General features: G+C 34.5%; 3 protein-coding genes across 6 annotated transcripts; all 3 read right to left on the reverse strand.

Annotated features, from left to right (window-relative positions):
* Window positions 1–319: 319 nt before the first annotated feature.
* On the reverse strand, window positions 320–4,394 carry LOC115715112 (transcription termination factor MTERF6, chloroplastic/mitochondrial). Of its 3 annotated transcripts, XM_061113372.1 has the most exons (8): window positions 3,711–4,394; window positions 3,110–3,247; window positions 2,683–2,925; window positions 2,302–2,415; window positions 1,536–1,718; window positions 1,118–1,335; window positions 947–1,040; window positions 320–859 (listed from the first exon to the last, which is right to left on the reverse strand). In XM_061113372.1, exons 1-8 carry the CDS (start codon window positions 4,296–4,298, stop codon window positions 827–829), a joined length of 1,611 nt encoding a protein of 536 aa, XP_060969355.1. In that variant the 5' UTR covers window positions 4,299–4,394; the 3' UTR covers window positions 320–826. The 3 variants fall into 3 exon arrangements, with proteins under 3 accessions (XP_060969355.1, XP_030499781.2, XP_060969354.1); XM_030643921.2 differs by lacking the exon at window positions 947–1,040 and having other exon boundaries at window positions 3,711–4,392; XM_061113371.1 differs by lacking the exons at window positions 947–1,040; window positions 1,536–1,718 and having other exon boundaries at window positions 3,711–4,393.
* Window positions 4,395–8,704: 4,310 nt separating this feature from the next.
* On the reverse strand, window positions 8,705–10,394 carry LOC115714653 (uncharacterized). The gene is made up of 4 exons (XM_030643403.2): window positions 10,254–10,394; window positions 9,943–10,170; window positions 9,670–9,823; window positions 8,705–9,459 (listed from the first exon to the last, which is right to left on the reverse strand). Exons 1-4 carry the CDS (start codon window positions 10,305–10,307, stop codon window positions 8,891–8,893), a joined length of 1,005 nt encoding a protein of 334 aa, XP_030499263.2. The 5' UTR covers window positions 10,308–10,394; the 3' UTR covers window positions 8,705–8,890.
* Window positions 10,395–11,196: 802 nt separating this feature from the next.
* On the reverse strand, window positions 11,197–17,240 carry LOC115712282 (U-box domain-containing protein 35). Of its 2 annotated transcripts, none has more exons than XM_030640543.2 (11): window positions 16,660–17,240; window positions 15,219–15,449; window positions 14,999–15,123; window positions 14,744–14,865; window positions 14,453–14,667; window positions 14,296–14,350; window positions 13,911–14,208; window positions 13,550–13,651; window positions 13,009–13,437; window positions 11,758–12,507; window positions 11,197–11,576 (listed from the first exon to the last, which is right to left on the reverse strand). In XM_030640543.2, the coding sequence occupies exons 2-11, from the start codon at window positions 15,400–15,402 to the stop codon at window positions 11,505–11,507; spliced, it is 2,352 nt and encodes a 783-aa protein (XP_030496403.1). In that variant the 5' UTR covers window positions 15,403–15,449; window positions 16,660–17,240; the 3' UTR covers window positions 11,197–11,504. The 2 variants fall into 2 exon arrangements, with proteins under 2 accessions (XP_030496403.1, XP_030496402.1); XM_030640542.2 differs by having other exon boundaries at window positions 13,911–14,211.
* Window positions 17,241–18,629: the final 1,389 nt, after the last annotated feature.

The following is an 18,629-nucleotide window of genomic DNA, read 5'->3' on the forward strand; positions in this document are numbered from 1 at the left end:
AACTTTTGCTATAAAATTTTAAATAATTTAAGTATAAAAAAATAAATTGCTAAAAGATCCTTATATAGTAATAAATTGCAAATTAATTAATAATTATAATTAATTTAATTCTAAAATATAATTTATCTTAATTAAAGTTTTATAAGAAAATAAATGATTAGGTTACTTTCACGTTACAAGTTATTTATTATTTATTTTTATTTAATTTTTAAATTAATCACAACCATTCAATAGTAATCCAATGGCTTAAAAAAAATATAACCATGATGGTTACAATAAAAATGTAACCATTGAAACTTCTTCCATATATATATATATATTGAAGATCAATCACAATTTTTTATTTTAAGTGCAATTTCAGTAGAGCTTTGAATGGTTTTTATCACTCTAAAAATGATATAATATACACCCAAAACCTGTGACAAAAATGTAATGAAACTATTTAGATTTGTGGTTTACTATTCACAAGGGAAACACTGTACAAGAAGACCTTGAGCTTTTCTTAAAGCTTGTGTCCTTTCAAAAGGGGGAAAGGGAAGGTGGAACTTCTGTCGTTTCAGCTTGTAAAAATTCAGAAGCAAATTCTTCATCATTCTTCCCAAGCATATCTTTCAAACTACATTCGATATTCCTTTGCTTAAGAGCCCAGAACCTTGGTTTTATCTTCTTCTCCAACGAATAGCTCAAGAACCTCGGATAGTCTACCACCTCCCTTAATGGCTTCTCCATGGTGTTTACAAGAAAATCAAGCTTTGGTCTCATCACCTCCTCAATGCTGTACCCGAGCAGAGGTGAGAATCTACGAACCATGAATGCAACATCTCTTCTAGACAACCCCATGTTCACTAAATACTTCATCCTGTGCACCAAATTTCCCAGGTTAGTTTTATTCCCCATGGCAAAACTTCAGCCAGAATCAGAGAGAAAAACGACCATAGATTATTACATTTTTATTCCTTCTCTTATGAGATTGCCAAAAAAAAATTGATTCTGCAATTTCATTAACTATCATTGCGGAGACAATGAACTCCCTTGGATGTCTTCAAAGAAAATGACTTAGAAAAACATCTGTTTATTAGTAACAATATTAGCTAATTTCAGAGGAAAAGAGTGGTACCGCGGAAGTAGAGTTCTGTCAATATCAGATACCAGGAGCTCAGGATATTTTTTGATAACCCGTGGATAGTGAACTTCAGAAATACCAATAGCAGAAAGAAATTTAAGCTTCCTCTTTAGAGTTCTTTCGATGCTGGTAGCAAATATTTCTGGACAGCGGCAAAGGATTTTTCCAATTGTTTCTTTGTCAAATCCTACTTCTTCCAAAAGTGAAACCACCTGTATGTAGTACAAGCAATAAATACACTCCCCCCCAAAAAAAACAAACATTCATATGAAATGGAAAAAATGATGCAACTTACAATGCGCTTTCACTACAAACACATTTTGCTCATATCAGACATTACACTTAAAAATTCATGAAACAAGATCCATCAATCTAAAGTGAGAAATTATCCCGTAGTTTAAAAAAGTACTACCTCGTTAAACTCTTGAGGTTTCCGTAGCAATATTTGAGGGCTTTTACAAATGACCTGACCTAGTTTCTTATTTGTAACACCTAAACTTGCAATCTCTTCGACCATCAAATGTATTTTGCTGGTAGAACAACCCAATAAATGAGGCCAGCTTCTGATAGCACGATTAACACTTTCTTTAGGCACCTGTCACGAAAGCAACTTTTTATCTCAAAATGCTATCCGGTTACTCAAACAACATTTTGTCATTTCCATAAAATATATTTTTCCGATTTGTTCTTCAAATACAATCAAATATAGAAGCTTGTTCTTATCTGAAATGGACAGCACATGAAAAACATGTAGGCCTGGCCTGGTAATGATCTTACTCGCTAGGCTCTTACCAGATGTTAGGGCTACATAAGAGAAAGGAGATATTACCAAGCCCACTGCTTATACTTAAAAGGGAATAGGCTACAAAAAGGAACTTCTACTTGGTAAGGATATTAAGCTCCTTGGGGAAGTATATAATTAAAATCTACAAAACTGTGGTTTCTTAATAATATCTTAGCAAGGACTAACAAATGTTGGACTCTTCTAAGTTTGTTCCAGAAGCTATTCAGAGGTAAAGTAGCAATGCAGAACTACAGAAACTACCCAAGTAATATTCCTTAAGACAGCAAGGAGAGATGCTCTGTTACCCTACAAGAAACGAAAAGGGTGCAAGGGTAGAGGAGTGAAAAGATTTCATAGTGAGTCTTGACAAAGCATGCAGTGTACAATAGTATACCTTCTCCTTGTCAAAGTAAATGCTAACATCCTTGTAGTTTTCTTGAATACTTGTAGCTATCACCCATGGATATTTTTTCAACATTTTTCCAATATCTCTTTCATCCATGCTGAGCTGCAAGGCAGAAAATTGCTCAATTGTAGGCAGAGGATGCTAATAAGGCCAGAAGACCAATTAAGGTTGATATACAAAAGAAAAATCAATATACAAGAAAAAAAATGAAGAAAAATATGATGCAAATCAAATAACTCTGCTAACTTGCAATTCAATATAATCTTACTAATTATGGTACATTTATAGTGATTCATTGTAGCACATTTGGAGGTATTAAGTCCACAATCTTCTGTACAGTGAAACTGATAAAATGTTATGAAGCAATACCTCCTTGAATGCCAGCATTCTCGTTTTAATGACTTTGATGTTGAAAAACATAATAGGTGGGAACAAAAGAAGTATGTTTCTCATGTATTCTCCAGAGATTCCAATCTTTTCAAGAAATCCCACCAAGGTGCTGATTTGTGAATCCAGCGGTAACAGCAGAAGGCGAGGAAATGATTCCACTAGATATCTGAAAGAGATATCCTTGGAACCCAGCATGTCCAAACCGCCACGTCGTGCTTCAATCTACAAAATAAGTTTAAAATTCCATTGATGACATTAAAAAAATCATCAAGACGGGGATACACTTCAACACATTAGATTAATTATACAAAGTTCATTATTGACAAAAGAATAATAGAAATGTAAAAGAAACTTGCAGCTTCAAAAGCAAATGCATCACACTTCATTGGAAAGACAGATATCAAACCTTTTCAAAAAATGCTAATGTCTGTTGCAAATCGTCATCTACGGGAATTGATAAGTGCATCATCATACGACGGGAATTCTTCCCAATAATTCCTCCATCATCACTGCCAGAAAAGAAGATTTCCTTCATATACTTTACCTATAATCCAAATGGATGATAAGCAATGGGGCTTCAACAATAGCTATAAAAAAAATGATGCACTTCAACAAAACATCAGAGAAGGAATTAAAATTATCCAACTACTCCTTGCTATAAGAACTTGAGGGTGTGGTAAGAGAATAAAAGACAATTAATTTCACAAGCTTTTAATCTACCAACAGCTTCTCATACCAAAATCTAATTGACTAAACAAATATCAATTGCGTCAAACAGATATGGGCATCAATTGAAGAAAACTCAAGTCAAGTTTATAAACTCTAGGCCATTAATCGTTAGCATATCTTGCACACTGCTTACTTTCAGGTCATTTTTGCTGGCTAACCAAATTATAGATGAACTTTGAGTTTGTCTTTTGTATTTAGACACAAAATCCAATAAAGTTATAAGCAAACTCATTTCACAGGAAGAAAAAAAGAAAAAGGAGCATTCGCTTTGTTATCACCTTGCCAATGAGACCCGGCAGCGTCTCAGCCGAGAGATACCTGGCAACGTTCATAGCCGAAGATAGACTCAACCCGACAAAACTCTCCAAGAATGCAACCTTGCCATTATCACCTTTCTCCATTGCCATATAACTCACCTTCTCCTTAAACCCCTTCAACTTCAATCCTTTCTCTTCATCATCGCTCTTCCACGAGCTCCACAGCTCATGCTCGTCCAAATCCCGAACCCCATCAACCAACATTTGCAGGTACCGCGGCGAGCCCGAAGAAATGGCGGCCGAGTCCTCGTGTGAGACACCGAAAGCTTGGACAAATTCGAAAAGGGCTTCCTGGGCTTGTCTGAATTCTTCAGATTGGTCGTCAACAGAAGGTGCAGGTGAGTTAGGTGATGTGGCAAGCAGGGGAAGGTGGTGGTGGTAATGAGGTTTGGAGGCGTGTGAATGGAGTCTAGTTGAAAAAGAAAGGAGAGAAGAACTGGGTAAGAGAGAAGAAGTAGGAGTGTTGGGAGATGAAGAAAGCAAGAGGGTGAAGTTGAATTTTGCTGGGAAAGGGATTAAATTTGAGGACATTGCTGTAGGTGTAAACATTCATTCATGGATAAACAGTACTGAATCCGAATTTTTCTGGCTCTAAACCCTAACTATGTCCTAAAACCCCTCAAAATTCAATAAGTGGGACAATGATACTATCCCAAAGGAAAATCCTAAAATCTCTGACATGCTAAATTGAGATAAAACGACCTGTAGTTGGATGTCAAAACGACATGCCCCATATATTCTCTTGTAAAATCACGAGTTTTGTTAGTAGAGCCTCTGGCGAAGGATCCTACCAAATTGATACCCCAAATTATAAAAAGTAAAGGGGTTTTTTTTCTTTTTATACTTGAAAACAGTTTTTTTTTCATTTTTACGGAATTCTACATAGAAACTCCTTTTGCAACTAGCGTTGCAACCTAAATTGCAACAAAAAATCGTATAAAAACCCCTATTGCAATTAGCGTAGCAACCACTTTAGAAACTCAAATAGTAAATTTGAAAAAAAAAAAGTTAAAAAAACAGTATATAGGGTAATTCTCCAAAAGTAAATAACTGCTCATTAATGTGATTTCAATGGGTGGTGCACGTAGGACTTTAGCGAATCTATGACATTGTTCACACTTTTTCACATATTCCATACAATCCTTCTTCATGGTGGGCCAAAAATACCCTTGATGTAGGATTTTTTAAGAAAGGTTAGGTTCAGAAGTATGATCTCCACAGAATCCTTCATGAACCTCATGGACTACTGCGATAATCTCTGTCCTAGTGATGCACCTCAAATATGGCATAGACAACCCCCTGCGATATAGCTTCCCGCTAGGGGTGAAAATCGGTCGGTTATGGTCGGTTTTTAAAATTTTATAACCGACCGGTCGGTTACAGTTTTTATTTTACGAAAACCGTAACCGACCGTTTAGAAATTATAACCGTATAAAACCGACCGTGCGGTTTTTGGCGGTTTTTGGTTTGGCGGTTTTAGGCGGTTTTTGGGGGATTTTACAGTTTTTTAGTTAAACTATTTTTTTATTTCAAAAACCGAAACCGACCGCCATGTTAAAAAAACCGAAACTGAAACCGACCGCCAAATTCAGTGATGACGTGGAATCGAAAATTCGGTTACGGTCTGGTCGGTTTCGGTTTTTCAGTTTTTATGAACACCCCTACTTCCCGCCCATAATCACATAACGAGGAGCTTCGTATTGGATCTTCCTGGAGGCAGCCCTGTTTGCGGGAAGTTCTCCCATGCTCAAGAACATCCAAGAGTGTGAATTATTCATTATAGCATTCACCCCTTGGACTTTGATGTTAGATTTTTCCAGGTGGCCAACAGGGACTATTCCATGTTCTACAATCTCTAGATTTGTGGCCAACTTAGCCAACATGTTGGCAAATAAAATTTGTTCTCTCGGGATATGTCGTATGTTATAACTTCTAAATCCCTGCAACAATTCACGCGACATTAGGACGTAAGCAACCATACACTCGCCTTTTGTCTGATATTCGTCGGAGATCTAATTCACCACCAGTTAGGAATCATTGTAAATATTCACTTGTTGGGCTCTTACTTCTTTTGCTAATTTCAAACCTGCCAACGTGGTTTCATGTTCTGATTCATTGTTTGATGCACTAAATCTAAATTGTGTACTATGAAGTTGGTTTGGTGCCTTTATGGGGAGACTAAAATCACTCCAGCTCCGACCCTTTCTCGTTGAACACACCATCGACATAGACTTTCCAAGTAGGTAGCTCAGGAACGGGCTCTTCTGGGAGGTCGTTGAAGCTCGTACATTCCACAACAATGTCAGCGAGCTTGTCCTTTTACAGACACCCGTGGCTGGTAATGGATGTCAAACTGGCTATGCTCCATAGCCCACTTTAGCAACTTGCCAGACAATTCTAGCTTTTGAAGTACCTGTCACAGGAGATGATTCGTAAGTACTCTAATGGCGTGGGCTTGGAAGTACGGTCTTAGCTTGCGTGATGTAATTAGTAAGCAAAAGGTTAGCTTTTCAATCATAGGGTATCTGGACTCCGCGCCCAGCAATCTTTTGCTCACGTAATACACCGGATACTAGACTTTGTCTTCCTCTCGCACGAGTGCAGCACTAACAGTATGATCTAACACTGCCAAGTATAGGAGCAAATCTTCTCCTTCTACAGATTTCGATAAAATAGGAGCCTTAGTCAGATGCTCTTTCAACTTCTGAAAAGCATCCTCACACTCCTCAGTCCATTCAAACTTTTTGTTACCCCGCAACACATTAAAAATTGGAATACATTTGTCAGTAGGCTTTGAAATGAACCGGCTAAGGGCAGCAATACGCCCCGTAACACTCTAGACATCTTTATGCTTCTTGAGAGAGGGCATATCGATGAAGGCCTTAATTTTCTCTGGATTGACCTCTATCCCCCGAGAACTGACAATGTATCCCAAGAACTTCCTGGAAGAGACCCCAAAAGTACATTTTTTGGGATTTGGCTTCATCCCATACTTCCTTATCATTGAAAAAGCCTCTTCCAGGTCTCGGCCATGATCTTAATCTTAAACCTATAAATATCACCAACACTTACGCATTTGAAGATGACGAAAAGCATACAGTTCAAATTGAGAATAAGAGTTAGAGAGAGATAGAGATTGAGAGGTACTGAGAAAAGAGAGAGATTGAATTTGGGTTTTGTATGAATAACTTTCTGTAGATGAAGAAGATTTTTGGGTAAGAGTGTGAAAGTTGAAACACTTTGAAAGAACTCAACAGAGAATCGATCTCGACTGTAATGTACTTGCTCTTGCTCAATCAATAAAGAAGATTTAGTGGTGTTCCAGAACTGGAGTAGAGTCATAGATCACATTAATCTATTGGACTTGAACCAGTATATATCTTGTTATTTTCTGCATTTATTATTGCTGATTTCATATACTCTGTTTGATCCTATTTTTCTCAATTTTCTGTTTAGTGTTTGTAAATCTTATCATTGCTAATTGTTTGATTGTTTAAAATTTAGTTCATTTAATTCTGCACTCTTAGTTGTAATTTTCCCACACAAACCTTCTCTCCGAAGTCCCCTAAAAATCCCTCAACATCACTAGCATCAACTACATTTTCAATCTCTAACCCATCAACCTCCTTTGCCAAGGATTGAGTCACCTCAGTCAAAACTCCCAAATGATCAACCAGGAGCAATCGCATCACTTGAGAGCTCTAACTTCTCGCAAAGTTTAGTCAAAGTCCCCACAAGATTTAGATTCGAGTCTTCAATGGTCGAAGCGGCACAACCAAAGTCCCCACAAAATCTAGATTTGAGTCTTTAATGGTCGAAACGGCACTAGATTTGAGTCTTTAATGGTCGAAGCGGCACCGGGGTGGCCTTTTGAGTTGTCATCGGCTGCTGCATAGTGGTGGGGCCAAGATCACCTCTTACCCCTTCCTCCTAGGCTGTCCTTGACCAGCCAAATTCAATTATTTTTTCTAGGTTTTGTTTAAATTATGTTGTTACTGGTTGAGCTCAAATTTAGTTGATTTTCCATTTATTTTCATTTTCTTATTGATGTATGGATTATTTTATTGCCAAGTCAGATGTGTTTTAGCTTACTTATACTAATCTTTCTACAAATTACTTCATCATCAAACCACTTCACCTATATTTGTAAACAAAAACAGTAACATAGTAACTAATCCACATAAGAAAAGCAATCATATCTATAGTAGGGGTGTTCATCCGATCCAATCCGCACTTTTTTGGTCAAACAACATCCAATCCGCACTAAGTGCGGATTTCATATTTTGGATCCAATCCGATCCGCATAATAGTTTAAATCCGATCCAATCCAATCCGCAATAGTGCGGATTGGATCGGTTATTTTGGATCGGTTATTTTTTTAATAATAAATTATTTAATATTTCATAGAAAAAAAATTAAAATAAGACTATTGTTTCTTAATCTCCAATAATAATCTATTTCCATCTCCATTTATATATAAATCAAACCCATATACATATATGTCAATATATAATTTACACTAAAATATATATGTATTTATTACTAAAATAAATAAGTTAGTATATATATATATATTTAAATTTGTGTGTATGTGTCTATGTGAATAGAATAATTTTTCTAGTGTTTTTTATTATAAAACAAATAAAATACACTAACTCAATATATTACTAAAAAAGATTAATAAATTAGAAGTATGTGTTTTTTTTTTTAATATTACTAGAAAATTAATATATATTATATATTATAATTTTTTAAAAATATATATAATTAAGTGCGGATTGGATTGGATCGGTTACTTTTTGAGGTCAAACAACATCCAATCCGCACAAGTGCGGATTTTAGATTTTTCAATCCAATCCAATCCGCGCAAGTGCGGATATCCGCATTTTGCGGATTGGATTGGATTGGATCGTGCGGATTGGATTGGATCGGATACTTAGTGAACACCCCTAATCTATAGAATCCTAACCAACAAAAAAAAATTCATACAATCTTAACATTTTCTAGTTTCATCAAAACCAAACATACAAGTATAATTTACAAAAACCTGAAAAACAACAAAAACACAACACTATCCTTCTTCTATACCTATACACTAGCATTTCCATTAGCATTAGTTCCTATTGATCCTCATTTGGCCATCAATCCCATGTCCCTTCAAAAAGGGGCTTAGTCGAATAAGCAGCATTCTCACCAAAAGTGTTTACTAAATCAGAACAAGACTTGTCCGAAGAATCACATCCTTCTGGCTTCAAATCAAGCCCCAACTCCTCCCCTATGTCATCTGAGGCTGCAATGAGCAGGAACTCGCAGCCTTCGTAGTTCAAAAAGTCGGGGGGATCGGCAGGAGAGTATCGGTTATGCCCAAATTGGCCTTGGAGATGGGCTGGAAACATAGCCTTGCGCTTTTTCGGAAGGCCTCTAAAGCCAGAAGCACCACCACTACTACTAGTACTAGTACTACCACCACCATGCTGTTGACCATGATCATCCGGATTCTTTATTTGGATTAGGAATGAGCCTTGTCGTTCGATGTTGAGGGATTCCTGTGGCTCATTCTTTGCATTCTCAGCTGGAAATTCGAGCTTGTAGATCAAATGAGTATGCATTTTCTTATTTGGATAGTGACGAAGAATTCTGTATATGCCTTCTCCTAGAGCTCTACCGCCAGGCTGGTGCCGGTGCCCTCTTGTTGAAGTCTCATACTCCTCTGTAGTTCATATACAAACATATGGATTATGTTTTGAATATCTTTAAACACGAGTATGTTATGCTAAAAGTTTCACTCATGAACAAGATAATAATTGCATAATTGAGTTTTTCTTTTTGGAACATTTTTTTCTTAATTGAGACATTTAATTAGTGAAATGAACTCACCAAGTGATTGTTATTAAGTGTGGTGGAATATGTGTATACATACCTCCTTTGAGGGCAGTTTTGATATCTTCTATTTGGGTTGTAACCAACTCCACAAAACCCCAATAAGGGACACCCTTCTTCTTGGCTGGATCAGGGAGGCTTTTCTTTCCCATCAATATCAACCTCAGTAAAGGCTGCTTCTCAATGTTCACTTCCTAATAAGTACACACACACATATATATGTAAAATCTCAACATATATAAATGAAGATTATTCAATTAATCACCTTAGTTCACATTCAATTTAACCAATTATGGAAAGTGTTACAACTTACCTCAGTTCCATGACCACCTTGATATGAACCTGAAGTGACAGTAGTTTCAGTTTGAGAGGACTTGTGCATAAAACCTTCCTTGCCAGAAAGTTGGTCCTGCTTTTCTTCAACAGACCTTTCACCAGACTCAGGTCTCAAAACAATATAAAGCCTTTGAACCTCATCTGCACTGTGCACCTCTTCTTTGTTCACTTTTGGTCTGTAAAAGAAGAATATCTCTCCCCTCTCCTACAATACTTGCTACAAATTAATTTTCATATATATACAAAGAAAGTTCTTATTACAGATATGCAACAAACAACATTACTCACCTGAATTTGAACCTGAGATTCAGGTCTGATCTTCACTTCTTGGCCTTGTCCCATCGTTATAATATATATATATTCTACTTTTTTTTTTTGGTGAGATTAATAAAATGAGTGAAGAGAATCTAAGGTTTTGTTTGCTTTGAGTTTCCTATTTAATGTGTTGCAGAATGTAGAAACAAAGTGGTTGAGTGTAACTGTGTAACACACGTATGCTTACTAAGAGGACACGTGTTATTGTCTTTTGTTCTGGAATGTGCCACCTTCTATAATTAGTGTATCGTTATTTTCCTCTACTCTCCCACGTTCAAATGAATAAACACACCAAATGCTAAAATGGATAGGTTAATAAAACCTTTGTTGGAAATTTGTTTTCCACTAAAAAAAGTAAATTGAAACATTAGACATTATGAAGTACTGAAATAAGGAAACTCCTCGATTATCAATCATGGAGTACATAATTTTTTTTTTTTGCTGAATTCATGGAGAACATAACTTGATTGAACTGATTGCACCCAATTTTAATCGTTGGCCTCCTTAATTATTTTCAGTTGTTTAATTTCTAATTACATCAAATTCTAATCAATGGCTTTCCATCCATTTTTCTTGGTTATTGTTCTTTTTGTTGTCATTATTTCTCTTTCTAAAATTATTTTTGCAGAATTTCAATTCATTATTTTATCCTCAATGTTAGATTTAGATACCTTTTCACCTTGGTTTCTACTCTCATGCCTATTTTTCAGAAGATTCGAATTTCGAAGTATTAAAGGTTAGAGTCTATTTATCACAAAGGAAATTATTTCCACTTGCATTTACAATTTTATCTCAATAAATATAGTAATGTATGTACAGTGTATTCAGTACACTACTTGATATTTTCTTTATAATCAAGTTTATCGTAGTTATTATCTATAAAGACTTTATTGAACTCAAATTAACATGAACAAAGTTTGACTATCAGGAAAGGAACTTAAACTTAAAGTCTTTATCATTTCCTCTTTACATTTATTGAGAAGCTCTTCTCCATATCTAGAACCAACAATAGAAAAATCAATGGAAAGAACAACAAAATTTCCAACTTATGTTCACAGGAACAACTACAGAGTCATTTGTGTACAGGAATGAAAATATACAAATTTGGAATATGCATTTTCTGAAACTAAGTGTTTATTTTGTACACTGTAAGTTTGTGCTGTTATAAAAAACAGCCTTTACATTTGTTTAAATCTTGAAAAATTCAGGCAAAAATGCTCTTCCTCACTCTCTACTTGTAGGGGTTCCAGTAACTGAAGATGAGGTAGAACGAGGAAACTGGTCATTCATCACATCCTGCAAGAAATTTTTCAATCATTTCATATCTTCAAAGGGTACGTTTCTATACAGTATATAGATTAACAAATGTGTGATATTTTCATGTTAATTATGTTAAAACATATGTAGTTATTTCACTTTGTTATGGTTAAATGATTAGAAAATAGTTGGGGTTTTTTTTTTTTTTTTCATAACTTACATGATGAATGGAAGCAGGGTTTTGGTAAGGTACCAAACCAGCACCGGGTGAGAAGAAGTTCATGTTTTCTTCAGCAAATTCTCTCAATTTGTTTAGATGCGGTAGAACTTCATTACAAAGATCAGGCCTGTCTTTTCGTCTCAGTTCGGCACACTGCAAAGCTAGCTTTGCAAAAGACAAGGTTTCTTCCATTGGCCAATCAGTCACTGCAGGGTCCAGCATCTCTTGAAATGTGCCTCTCTCAATGGAGTTTCCAATGAAGTGTGCCAGCCCCATGGGCGGCTTGGCTGTTATCAATTGCAAAAGCATGATTCCTAAGGAGTAGACATCTGATTTCACACCAAGCATTCCTGTCTGTTGATACTCTGGATCAATATAGCAAAAAGTTCCTGCTGTTGAAGTAATGTGGTACTGTGTTACATTTTCTGCAACTGCTGGGACAAGTCTAGCTAATCCAACATCACCAATCTTACTGACGTAGTTGTAGTCTAGCAAGATGTTGCCCGGTTTGAGGTCGCGGTGGACTAAGGGTTCTGGCTTGGTCTGATGAAGAAAGAGCAGGCCTGTTGCTATCTCAGCAGCAATACGAAACCTCACTTGCCAAGGCATAGCTGGGGTTTTCCCTTTTGGGAAAAGACAGTCATCTAAGCTTCCTTTGCCCATGTATTCGTATACTAGAATTCCATACTCTGGACAGGCTCCAAGGAGAAGTACCATGTTGGGATGCCTTATGCAGCTAAGTATGTCAATCTGCATTTACATTATAAAATATGAGTTTTAAAAAAAAATCTTCTTCATATTGGTTAAAATTTAATTCTTGCTGCTTCTGTACAAAGTTTGAATCACTCAGTAGTTTTAAGAGTTCTTTTTCAGACATCAATTACTTTCTAAGTTAATTTTATACAAAAATATGCAAATGTGTTTGGCATTTTAGCATAATGAGGCAATGAATGGTTACATTTTCCATATGCAGATCTTGTCACTTACTGCTTTGTTATTAAATGAACTTGCATAGAGATGTGGACTTTTGCTTTGAATATCTCATTCACTACTCCTGGACTTCAAGCATGTGTTCTAGCTTGGTTGAAAATTATTAGTGTTAGCTTGGACTTTAGTCCACTAAGTTTACTAAGTTTTGTTCACTCAAGTTCTTGCTAATATGTGTTTGTTAATATAGTTCTCCACTTGTGAATATGAGTTTGCAATGAAGATTATTACTCTATGGACTTGTAACAATACTCAGTTATTTACCTCTTGCTGAAATTGTGACCTTCCTTGAGCAGCATCTGGACGCAGAACTTTGACTGCAACAGGTGTGTGATCGAGGTAACACTTAAAGACAGGACCATAGCCCCCTTCCCCTATCTTTCGAGATTCTGCAAAATAGTCTGTTGCTAATTCAATCTCATCTATAGTATATCTCCTATATCTTCCATCACTTTGGGCTAAATTATCCAACATTCTTCGCATTTCCTTTACTTCTTTGAGCGATACTACTTCTGCACTTGCTCTCTTTTGAGATTCCAACTCAGCAATCCTCTTAGCGGCTTCTGCTGATTCCATGGCTGCTCTGCACCTGGCTTTCTCTTTCTCAGCAAGTGCCAATGCAGCTTCCTCCGCCAGTCGTGCCTCTTCTAGTTTTTGTTCTTCTTCAAGACGCCAGTGATGCAACTCTTTTTCCTTCATTGGACATCAAAATTTTCTTATAAGAAACAAACTTGATAGAAGAGAATAAGAGTATTGAAGAACAATAATTGAGATTTGAGAACAAATGACTATGACATATTAATACCTTCTGTTTTGCAGTTAATGCTTCTCTGCAGGCTGCACTATACATGTCCATTGTTTGCTTCAGCTCAAGCTTTAGCCTCCTCATCTCAGATTCAACTTCGTCCTGTGTTTCAGTCAAATAGAAGTGGATTATGAGAAGATCTTTCAGTTGTTAGATGATTAACATCAAAGCCTAAATTTTTTAGAACACTTTAACATATATGCATATGATCAAAGTAGTAATGAAATGATTACTCAAATTTTCACATATTTTGGAGCATATGATTTATTAATGATGTTAACAAATACATGTTGCTAGAAACTTCTAATTCTTGTTGAAATGTTTATACTTCTATCCTGTATGAGAATATTATCATACACACCAGACCCTGTGAGGAAAATGAGCATCCTGTCATGTCACTCTCCATTGAAATTGTGGATACATCATGAAGTGAACTGAGGTCACAGAACTTGGGACCTGGACGAAACGAACCAAAGCTGTTGTCGGAGCTGGTAGAAACTCTTGAGTTCCTACCTGGATCTATATAATCATAGAGTACTGAAGATGGTCGGTCAGTACTCGGTCTGTCAGAGCTAACAAATGATATGTCAGTGTCTGATTCATAGAATGCTCCAGCATTATAAATTCCATTAAGATTTCTTCTTCTTGCAAATGGAGACCTGCTGGTTTCAGACATGTGATCGTGGTGTAAGTTTCACTCTAAGAGATTACTCATTTACATGACATGACATAACATAACTCCTTACCTTATTGCATGATCTTCTTGTAAGCTGCGAGGCTTGAAAGATTGCCTATCGTTCGCTGCACAGAAACATCAACTGAATTGTTAAAAATATTAAAAGTAAAGCTAACATCAAAAACCAAATTGGATTTTTCATAGAATTATAATTGAGAAGTACTAACCTCTTACACTAAGTCTTGGTTTAGTTGTCTCAACTGGCTTAAGAATTTCTTTGGTTGCAGTTAGGTTCTGTATATGGCTTAGTAGTGGAGAAGAGTATGGGGCTGGACGAGTAGAATTTCTTGCTGAAGATACCTTTCCTTTGGAAATGACATAAACACTGCAAAAATCTGGTGCCCCTTTTGATACAGTGCTTGGAATACTTGATCCCTTGAATCTGAAGAATAAAAGCACTGAATTTAAAGGTGGTCATAATTGTGATGAATGAATTTGAGAAGAAGATAAGGAATTACCTCATGAATCCATGCTTGCTTGGACTTCCCATAATCATATTCTCAATTGCAGCATAGGAAATATACTCTGATAATGCCTTTCCTACATCTGAGTCTTCAAGTATGATATCAAGACATTGTATCTGAACAAATGTTGGTTATAAAAAATAAAACAGAGAAGTGAGTTATTTTTCTACTCAATTTAATATCGGCTTTCACATATTTTATTTTAGATTAAAACATATATAAGACAAAGGATGGTTTAAGAAGACATACATCCTTACGAGTACAAAAACAATGGTAAGTAACAAAAAGATCCCTGGTTTGTTTTTCAAGGAGCTGCTTGTGTGGTGAACCTGATGTATTGTTGGTGTCACATATTATGGCATTGCTTCCTCCAACTAGAAACAAAAATCAAATTAATTTCAATTCGATATTAGTTTTTTTAATTTCTTTAAAACAAATCTAATTAAGAAAATGATCTCTATTTTCTTACCTGATGGAGAATGAGAACTTTGCTTTTGAACAACATGGATAAGAACAACAACTTGACCCTTTGAGAGAATATTCTCTGCAGCCCATTTTAGAGCAGCTTGACTCCCTTTGTCCTTGTCTATAGCCACAGCTACCAATCCATTTCCAGATCCTTTCTTTAGCTCATGTCTTTTAGTTGCCCACATTTTCTTCCAAGATTTTCTCAAGTGGATGATCAACCCAAGAAAGAGGACTACAATATAAAATCAAAAAGAAAATCAAACTTAATTGGTTTGTCTATCCTGTGATCAAAATTCATTTGTCAAAAATAGTAGTTAGCATTTTGTTTTTAGAATAAAATACTTTTTTTTTTATTTAAAAAAAATTGAAGCAATTAAGTGTTTCTTCTTTGTTCTTATGATTAAGTATGTATTTATCACCATTAGAACAATGTTTTCTATTTACATTTGCACATTCCAAATTATACTCTATATTGAATTAAGATTCAATGTATAATGATAGACTTAAATTTATTTAAAAAACTGTTTTTAACTGAGGTGATTGTTTGTCTATTTCAATACATAATTTTTTATAAAAAAAAAAAGTTAAAAATATAATTTTTTCCTTCTGCTTCATGTTGTCGAAATGTTTCTAATTAAATCAAAATAAATGACAACAATTAAAATTTCATTACGTTTTTTTTTTGTAATAAAAATTCAGTCACACACATAGTATTTATCTAATTACAAAAAAAAAAAAAATAAATTTGTTCTTCATATGTTCGTGGTTGTACAAACTTTTTTTTTGGGAAGAATGGTGTACACAACTTAACAAAAATATTAAAACATCTTAAAAAATAATAATTAGAATAACTTGATAGATACTGTTTTTATTAATATTTAATAACTGAATTATTATTATATGGATTTCGAGGAAGAAAAAAACCAAAAAACCAATCATGCTAAAAGACGTTCTTTCAAACAAAAAGCACGTCAAGACTTCAAATTTTAAAGAGTAATTATTTTGAAGGATCAATAGGAAAAACAATATACTGATTATAATATATTCTTAATTAATTTGGTGTTTCAGGATATATAAATATATTCAAAAGATTGTAATAACTGTTGCAAGACATAAATATATTTGATTTAAAAGAAAATCATTGAAAGAAGAATAGAATTATATATGAGTGATCACGCCCATACTTCTCTAAGAAATCTGAAATTAATAATGTGATACACAATTTCATATTCATTCATCTACATATAATATTCTTTATTTCTATATAGATTTGGTTTCCAAACATATTAATTAATTTTCTACAAACCAGACAAATTTAATTATATATATAACTACTGAGCTCATGTCTCAAAGAATATTGATTATTCAAAGCAATGAAACTTGATTGACAATAAAAATAAGAAGACATTTGAACAAATCAAAATTACTATATGTTGACTTACAGGTTTAGAATTAGGTGTTGTCCCTCAAGAAATATGATTATTCTCCCTTCAAAGTTCTGGCCTTATTTCTTCCTCGTATTTTTTGCTTATGTTCTTTTCTATATATATTTTCTTTCTATATTTCACAATTTGGAGTCTATACCGTTATGATTGCCAAAAACATAAGAAAACAATTCTATTCTAGAATCTGCCACTTAATACTTTTACCTAAATTATTTGCTTATTTTTTTGCAGCGTTTAGAATGGGGTGTGCTATTTTTAAGGATATTTTTCTTTTATTTTTATTTTTAATTTTAATTTTATTGAAGGATATTAATGAAATAACATAATAGTCAAGACTTTGACCAAATTAAATAAAGGAATGAATAAAGCTATAATGTAATAATGAGAGATTTTCTGTTTATGATCCTATGGTTGTTATCCTCATCGATCGTTTATTGATTTGGGAAGTGTTTTTTTTGGACAACTGATTTTGTTTTTTTGAATAGTTAATTTAACAAATGTAAAATACTCAAGTGTCTTTCCTTTAAAAAGTTGATCAGTGCAACAGGCTGTTCTAATTAACAACTTTGTTATTAATTCATTTTTCTGCGCATTTTATTACTTTTTCATCAAGCTTATTCTTCTTAGTTTAAAGAGAATATTAATGAATAATGTGTATATCATTATTTCTAAACTATTTATTATTTATTTATATAGGTAATGACAAGAAAATAAAAAAATTTATAATAATTTAAATTATATCATGTTCATATAATTTAACTTTTTTTTTTTGAAGCAATTTTGTTTTTTTTTTGTTGTTTTTTTCAAAGAGTTAATTGGATTTTATTTTAATTTTTAACCCCCAAAAAAAAAAGAACAAACCAAGATTTTATATAAATATTTTTTGTGTTGTTGGTGGTGCTATTTCTTAGGGATAGGAGGAAATGACATTCACGTATGGGTCTTTCCATTACAAATTAGAAACATGTTTTATGTGAATTTTCTCTTTCCATTTTTAGTATATTCGCCACATATTGAGAGATACATGTAGCCAAAAAGAACAAATTTGCATTTCTTTCTATTTTTTTTTTCTTATATATATTTTTAGTAAAATTACTTACATTTTATATTTTTTAACACCTAACCACAAAAATCAAAATTTTGACGGTAAAACTTACTGAACTTAAGTTCCGTTTTGCTCATTACACTTTCGTCAAAAAACTTCAATTAAATGCTACAATAGACTGCCCACTTATACACAAATATACACGTGACAAATTTTAAGAGGTCCACGTAATATTAATTATTAAAATATTATAAAAAATGATATAAAAATTATAAAAGTAAATAAATTATAAAAAAATATATCTTATTTTATTTCTTAATTTTTCTTTTCCTTTTCCTTGCTTCTTCTTCTTCTTCTTCTTCTTCTTCTTCTTCTTCTTCTTCTTCTTCTTCTCCTTCTCCTTCTCCTTCTCATTCTTCTAAACTTTACCAAAAAAAAAAAAAAAAAAAACCTAACTCATCTCATCCATCCCAGTCGCCTCTCCCATCTCTCTTTGTTCTTATCTCTTGATGCAGGCGGATCAGGCCAGCAAACAGCCAAGCACATGGTGAAATCCCGACCAAGGTGATCAAATATGATCACAAAATCATGATTCTTGTCCCTAGCTTACACTTTCTCTCTCTCTCTCTCTCTCTCTCTCTCTCTCTCTCTCTCTCTCTCTCTCTCTCTCTCTCTCTCTCTCTCTCTCTCTCTCTCTCTCTCTCTCTCTCTCTCGGTACCAGTGAACGACTAGGCAGACGGCTGAATCCCGACCATCATGGTTGGATATCACCACAAAATCACGATCCCTACCCCACAAATAACTACCGCAGATTTCTCCCTCCCTCTCTCTCGGTCAGTCGCTCGTAATTTTCTCTCCAGCTAGTCTACGGTTTTAGCTTATTATTGTTGTTGTTGTTGTTGTTCTTGTAGTGCTGTCAAT

The sequence above is a fragment of the Cannabis sativa genome, chromosome 4 (genome assembly GCF_029168945.1).
Source record: "Cannabis sativa cultivar Pink pepper isolate KNU-18-1 chromosome 4, ASM2916894v1, whole genome shotgun sequence".
Lineage (NCBI taxonomy): Eukaryota > Viridiplantae > Streptophyta > Magnoliopsida > Rosales > Cannabaceae > Cannabis > Cannabis sativa.